This window comes from Entelurus aequoreus, linkage group LG08 (genome assembly GCF_033978785.1).
Source record: "Entelurus aequoreus isolate RoL-2023_Sb linkage group LG08, RoL_Eaeq_v1.1, whole genome shotgun sequence".
Lineage (NCBI taxonomy): Eukaryota > Metazoa > Chordata > Actinopteri > Syngnathiformes > Syngnathidae > Entelurus > Entelurus aequoreus.
In genome coordinates, this window is record NC_084738.1 from 65901625 (window position 1) to 65909665 (window position 8041).

At 41.3% G+C, this 8041-nt stretch overlaps 1 protein-coding gene across 3 annotated transcripts in view; it reads right to left on the bottom strand.

The window, feature by feature from the left end:
• pnpla7b (patatin-like phospholipase domain containing 7b) overlaps positions 1-8041 on the bottom strand; it is a 130692-nt gene extending 122651 nt beyond the window's left edge. For all 3 annotated transcript variants that reach the window (XM_062057060.1, XM_062057057.1, XM_062057059.1), the window contains exons 1-2: positions 7909-8041; positions 7514-7577 (exon numbers count right to left, since the gene is read on the bottom strand). In XM_062057060.1, coding sequence (XP_061913044.1) covers positions 7514-7576 — 63 coding nt within the window. In that variant the 5' untranslated portion in view covers position 7577; positions 7909-8041. The remainder of the gene's footprint in view (positions 1-7513; positions 7578-7908) is intronic.

Sequence of the window (8041 nt, forward strand, 5' to 3'; positions counted from 1 at the left end):
GATAGATAGATAGATAGATAGATAGATAGATAGATAGATAGATAGATAGATAGATAGATAGATAGATAGATAGATAGATAGATAGATAGATAGATAGATAGATAGATAGATAGATAGATAGATAGATAGATAGATAGATAGATAGATAGATAGATAGATAGATAGATAGATAGATAGATAGATAGATAGATAGATAGATAGATAGATAGATAGATAGATAGATAGATAGATAGATAGATAGATAGATAGATAGATAGATAGATAGATAGATAGATAGATAGATAGATAGATAGATAGATAGATAGATAGATAGATAGATAGATAGATAGATAGATAGATAGATAGATAGATAGATAGATAGATAGATAGATAGATAGATAGATAGATAGATAGATAGATAGATAGATAGATAGATAGATAGATAGATAGATAGATAGATAGATAGATAGATAGATAGATAGATAGATAGATAGATAGATAGATAGATAGATAGATAGATAGATAGATAGATAGATAGATAGGATAGATAGATAGATAGATAGATAGATAGATAGATAGATAGATAGATAGATAGATAGATAGATAGATAGATAGTACTTTATTGATTCCTTCAGGAGAGTTCCCTCAGGAAAAATAAAATTCCAGCAGCAGTGTACAGAATTGAGATCGAATTTAAAAAAGTAAATAATGGGGGTATAAATGGAAACAAAATACAAAAAATATTACAATAGAATAAAAACAAAAAGCATCAATGAGAATACAAATATAACAGTAAAATAAGAATATAACAAGAGAAACTAGGCAGTAGTGACCATGTTATGAAAGCGTTATTGTTTTGCATCCCCCGTCATTCTAGTACCCCCCCTCCCTCCCAGAGAGGAGTTGTACAGTCTAATGGCGTGTGGGACAAAGGAGTTTTTTAGTCTATTAGTCCTGCACTTGGGATGAAGCAGTCTAGCACTGAACAGGCTCCTCTGGCTACTGACAACGGTATGCAGAGGGTGACTGGCATCATCCAGGATGCTCACTAGTTTTTCCACAGTCCTCTTCTCTGCCACTGCCACCAGTGAGTCCAGTTTTAGTCCGATCGTAGAACCGGCCCGCCTGATCAGTTTCTCCAGTCTGGAGCTGTCCTTCTTAGATATACTGCCCCCCCAGCACACTACGATGTAGTACAGAACACTGGCAACCACAGACTGGTAGTACATCCACAATAGTTTTTTACAGACATTGAAGGAGTGCAGCCTCCTCAGGAAGTACAGCCTGCTCTGTCCTTTCCTGTACAAGTGGTCCGTGTTAACAGTCCAGTCCAGCTTGTTGTCCACCCACACCCCGAGGTACTTGAATGAGTCCACGGTCTGTACCTCGACTCCCTCGATCACAATAGGTTGTGACCTTGGACTCGACCTCCCAAAGTCAATGACCAGCTCCTTGGTCTTTGAAGGGTTGAGCTGCAAGAGGTTCCTGTGGCACCAGACAACAAAGTCCCTCACCAGCCTCCGAAACTCCTCCTCTCTGCCGTCCCTGATGCACCCGACGATGGCTGTGTCATCCGCGTACTTCTGGATGTGACACAGCTCTGAGTTGTAGCAGAAGTCAGCGGTGTACAGGGTGAAAAGAAGAGGGGCCAGCACCGTTCCCTGCGGTGCTCCGGTGCTGCTGATCACAGTGTCAGATGTGATGTCCTGCAGTCTAACGTACTGTGGCCTATCGGTGAGGTAGTCTGAAATCCAGGCAACCAGGCAGGGATCCACTCGCATTCTGTCCAGCTTGTCCTGGAGTAGGCGGGGCTGGATAGTATTAAAGGCACTCGAGAAGTCCAGGAACAGGATCCTCACTGCGCCATTTCCCTTGTCCAGGTGTGAGTGGGCTCGGTGCAGCAGGTAAAGGATAGCATCCTCCACATGTACAAGTTTTTCAAAGTCTTGAGCTGACATGAGCCCTCTAAGTCTTTTTACATTTTCGAGGTGATAGTAGGCCGATTTTATTACTGATTTGATGTGACTGTCGAAATGTAAATCAGAATCTAAAATAACCCCAAGATTTCTGGCTTTATTTGAGGTTTTCAGGGACAGTGATTGAAGGTGTTGGACGACTTTAAACCTTTACTTTATTTTGTACTTTGTGAAAAGAATATTACCACAGAGTTGAGAAGGAGCAAAGATCTTCAATAGTACTGAAATCGTAGCCGCTAGCAAACAAGAATATGACCATAATAGAATTGCTTGTCAATTAAATTAATTAAATTTGAAAATGTCATAATTGTATAACATAAAGTTCAAATAAATGGTGAGGATAAAGATTGTAAAAGCCAACAGGGGTAAAAGTTATAAAGTATAATATAATATAGTAAAATTTACAAAGTATAAGACAATACTTTCTTAACAGTATAATTGGAACCAGTATTAAGTCTTCAAGTAACAATATTCAAATACTAACATTGTTGATTAAGACAGAATTTGGTTTTATTCTGAATCCGGTGAAACAGATTGGTGGTTTTAGCTGATATAAGGACTTTCAGGTGTTTATATATGTTTATGTTTAAGTATTTGGCAGACGCTTTTATCCAAAGCGACATACATAAAAAATACATATAAAACAATCACTGTAAACATGATCATTTAAGGGAAGAATGTAATAGAAAATATCAATACAAAGTGTCAAGACAGAATAAACTCTGCTGCTGCAGCAACAGAGATACAGTCTATAGGTCCCTAAGATATATAGATATCTAATGTATTCATACATTGTTTATGTAGGATATACGTATGTACACTACCGTTCAAAAGTTTGGGGTCACATTGAAATGTCCTTATTTTTGAAGGAAAAGCACTGTACTTTTCAATGAAGATAACTTTAAACTAGTCTTAACTTTAAAGAAATACACTCTATACATTGCTAATGTGGTAAATGACTATTCTAGCTGCAGATGTCTGGTTTTTGGTGCAATATCTACATAGGTGTATAGAAGCCCATTTCCAGCAACTATCACTCCAGTGTTCTAATGGTACAATGTGTTTGCTCATTGGCTCAGAAGGCTAATTGATGATTGGAAAACCCTTGTGCAATCATGTTCACACATCTGAAAACAGTTTAGCTCGTTACAGAAGCTACAAAATTGACCTTCCTTTGAGCAGATTGAGTTTCTGGAGCATCACATTTGTGGGGTCAATTAAACGCTCAAAATGGCCAGAAAAAGATAACTTTAATCTGAAACCCGACAGTCTATTCTTGTTCTTAGAAATGAAGGCTATTCCACAAAATTGTTTGGGTGACCCCAAACTTTTGAACGGTAGTGTATATATAACCTAATCATATAGTTTCTTCAATTTAAAAATAGCTGACCGTTTTTTTCCCCCTTCTCTGGGATTATATATTTCCAGTTTTGATCTCGGACGTCTGGTCACTTATAGCATATAATAATATTCTATTACCGTTAAGCAAACTATGAATAATAAAACATGTGTCCTTTATCATAGCTACACGTATGACAAAAAAGCGTGTGAAAATCAGTGGTATTCAGTGAGGTAAGATGAATTAAGTTCATTGCTCCTGCCAAATGAATTGCACTGAGTGGAGCGGACCACCACTCCAACATGGCGGCCCCGCGTCTCGTCAGCGCCAGTAGCGCTCCATGCTGCGTCTACTTATAAGATGTCTATGCGTATACCTGTGAAATTAGCAAAAAAATAAAAAGCTAGCATTCGAAAATGCTAACAGTAACATGCGTCAAGTACCAAAATAAATTACTGCGTGAGCCTTTATCCCATTCCGCACGGGGACGCGAACCATGGTTTTTCGCATGCTGACTTTTATTTCGGTGGTCAGCACACTTGCCTCTTATGTGTACGGCCAGGGTCCGCGTCCCCGTGCGGAATGGGATAAAGGCAGGCTTGCCTTGACGTGGATGAAAGTAAGGTGTAGGGGGGGTGAGCGTGACGGGGGCTACCAGTGTGGCTGCTCCATGTGTACGCCAGTAAACCTCACTCCCAGACGACTTCAAGGGTGTGCTGGCTGCTAAGTTAGCTCGGAGGTCAGGATTCTGGGTAATCCGGGGTATTTTTGAGTCACGCTCACTAGTTTAGCAGGAACAGAGTCAAGGCAGCATCGGTCTGAAATTCCTCCTCATCTTTGAGCCCACGCCAGCGAGTGAAAGCCGGGGCAATATAGCGTATTTTCCGGACCATAGGGCGCACTGCCGAGGAATGGTCTATTTTCCATCTTTTTCATATATAAGGCGCACAGGATTATAGGGCGCATTAAAGGCCTACTGAAAGCCACTACTCCCGACCACGCAGTCTGATAGTTTATATATCAATGATGAAATCTTAACATTGCAACACATGCCAATACGGCCGGGTTAACTTATAAAGTGCAATTTTAAATTTCCCGCGATACTTCCGGTTGAAAATGTCTCGGTATAATGATGTATGCGCGTGACGTCACGGAGTGAACGGAAGTATTCGGACCCCATTGGATCCAATACAAAAAGCTCTGTTTTCACCACATAATTCCACAGTATTCTGGACATCTGTGTTGGTGAATCTTTTGCAATTTGTTTAATGAACAATGAAGACTGCAAACATTGGATCCAATACAAAAAGCTCTGTTTTCACCACATAATTCCACAGTATTCTGGACATCTGTGTTGGTGAATCTTTTGCAATTTGTTTAATGAACAATGAAGACTGCAAAGAAGAAAGCTGTAGGTGGGATCGGTGCATTAGCGGCGGACTACAGCAACACAACCAGGAGGACTTTGACATGGATAGCAGACGCGCTAGCCGGCGACCTCACCTTGACTTCCTCCGTCTCCGGGCCGCCGACCGCATCTATGATCGGGTGAAGTCCTTCGTCGCTCCGTCGATCGCTGGAACGCAGGTGAGCACGGGTGTTGATGAGCAGATGAGGGCTGGCCGGCGTAGGTGGATAGCTAATGTTTTTAGCATAGCTCTGTCGAGGTCCCGTAGCTAAGTTAGCTTCAATGGCGTCGTTAGCAACAGCTTCGCCAGGCTGGAAAGCATTAACCGTGTAGTTACAGGTCCATGGTTTATAGTATTGTTGATTTTCTGTCTATCCTTCCAGTCAGGGGTTTATTTATTTTGATTCTATCTGCATTTAAGCACGATGCTATCACGTTAGCTCCGTAGCTAAAGTGCTTCGCCGATGTATTGTCGTGGAGATAAAAGTCACTGTGAATGTCCATTTCGCGTTCTCGACTCTCATTTTCAAGAGGATATAGTATCCGAGGTGGTTTAAAATACGAATCCGTGATCCACAATAGAAAAAGGAGAAAGTGTGGAATCCAATGAACCCTTGTACCTAAGTTACGGTCAGAGCGAAAATAGATGCGTCCTGCACTGCACTCTAGTCCTTCACGCTCACGTTCCTCATCCACAAATATTTCATCCTCGCTCAAATTAATGGGGTAATCGTCGCTTTCTTGGTCCGAATCGCTCTCGCTGCTGGTGTAAACAATGGGGAAATGTGAGGAGCCTTTCAACCTGTGACGTCACGCTACTTCCGGTACAGGCAAGGCTTTTTTTAATCAGCGACCAAAAGTTGCGAACTTTATCGTCGATGTTCTCTACTAAATCCTTTCAGCAAAAATATGGCAATATCGCGAAATGATCAAGTATGACACATAGAATGGATCTGCTATCCCCGTTTAAATAAAACAAATTCATTTCAGTAGGCCTTTAAAGGCCTACTGAAAGCCACTACTACCGACCACGCAGTCTGATAGTTTATATATCAATGATGAAATCTTAACATTGCAACACATGCCAATACGGCCGGGTTAGATTAGTAATGTGCAATTTTAAATTTCCCGCGGAATATTCTGCTGAAAACGTCTCGGTATGATGACGTTTGCACGTCACGTCACGGATTGTAGCGGACATATTTGGACAGCATTGTGGCCAGCTATTTAGTCGTTTGTTTTCATCGCAAAATTCCACAGTATTCTGGACATCTGTGTTGGTGAATCTTTTGCAATTTGTTTAATGAACAATGAAGACAGCAAAGAAGAAAGCTGTAGGTGGGATCGGTGTATAAGCGGCTGGCTGCAGCAACACAACCAAGAGGACTTTGAGTTGGATACACGCTACCGTGAGTACAGCTTTGGCTTCCAAACATTTGATCGCTTGCCCGTACGTGCGTGCCGCTATGTGCATGTCACGTACGTAACTTTGGGGCAATATATGTGCTGTATGAACTTTACGGAGGTGAACAGGTACTTTGGGCTGTGGGATTGAGTGTGTTGTGCGGGTGTTTGATTTGTATTGGTGGGTTATATGGACGGGAGGGGGGAGGTGTTTGTTATGCGGGATTAATTTGTGGCATATTAAATACAAGCCTGGTTGTGTTGTGGCTAATAGAGTATATATACACTGCCGTTCAAAAGTTTGGGGTCACATTGAAATGTCCTTATTTTTGAAGGAAAAGCACTGTACTTTTCAATGAAAATAACTTTAAACTAGTCTTAACTTTAAAGAAATACACTCTATACATTGCTAATGTGGTAAATGACTATTCTAGCTCCAAATGTCTGGTTTTTGGTGCAATATCTACATAGGTGTATAGAGGCCCATTTCCAGCAACTATCACTCCAGTGTTCTAATGGTACAATGTGTTTGCTCATTGGCTCAGAAGGCTAATTGATGATTAGAAAACCCTTGTGCAATCATGTTCACACATCTGAAAACAGTTTAGCTCGTTACAGAAGCTAAAAAACTGACCTTCCTTTGAGCAGATTGAGTTTCTGGACCATCACATTTGTGGGGTCAATTAAACGCTCAAAATGGCCAGAAAAAGAAAACTTTCATCTGAAACTCGACAGTCTATTCTTGTTTTTAGAAATGAAGGCTATTCCACAAAATTGTTTGGGTAACCCCAAACTTTTGAACGGTAGTGTATGTATTGTGTTTATTTACTGTTTTAGTCATTTCCAGCTGAATATCAGGTCCCAACCGCCTCTCACAGCATCTTCCCTATTTGTATCGCTTCCACTGCCCTCTAATCCTTCACTCTCACTTTCCTCATCCACAAATATTTCATCCTCGCTCAAATTAATGGGGTAATCGTCGCTTTCTCGATCCGAATCGCTCACGCTGCTGGCGTCCATGATTGTAAACAAATGTGCAGATGTGAGGAGCTCCTCAACCTGTGACGTCACGCTACTTCCGGTACAGGCAAGGCTTTTTTTTAATCAGCGACCAAAAGTTGCGAACTTCATCGTCGATGTTCTCTACTAAATCCTTTCAGCAAAAATATGGCAATATCGCGAAATGATCAAGTATGACACATAGAATTGATCTGCTATCCCCGTTTAAATAAGAAGATTTCATTTCAGTAGGCCTTTAAGAAAAGAGGTTCTGGGGACACAAATAGAGAAACAAGAAGGGGAAACGAGACTTCGTGGAACTTATCCCTAAACACTTGAGCCGCCACATAAATGCTGATGTTGCACATCAGGAATGCATTTTTCCAGTTGGACATTTGCACAACTTACGGACACTGAAGTGGCCCATCCGCCGCACAGGTCTCCGTCGTCGCCATCCTTCTTGCAGCTCATCCTGCATCATTTAAAATCATTTTTATTTATTTTTTAAAAACCTTCAAAACCTGCTGGAGTGCGTCAAGTTGGCGTGCTGGGCTAATAAGCATGCAACAACAACATGACACTTTCAGCTCTTTGGCGAATGCGAGCCATTAATGTGCGAAGCCTAAAGACACATTTTAAACATTTTAAAGCCAACAATGTCAACAAACGGTGACTCTATCGTCCACGTTAGCGACACTCACATTAGCATGCTAGCTAAGAGCTAACGAAAGCTACGGCCGATAAAAGAACGAAGCGAACATTCTGCCTTCAGGTTGTATGTGTCGGTGAAAGACCCAACTTACTTTCTGGTGGTTCCCGGCGAGGTTGTTTCAAGTTAAGGACATTTTTAACGCGAAGAAATGGGGCTCAGTTAGCAACGAGCTAACAAAGTTTGCCCTACGCTGTCACTTGTTAAGCCCGCCCCATCTTATGACG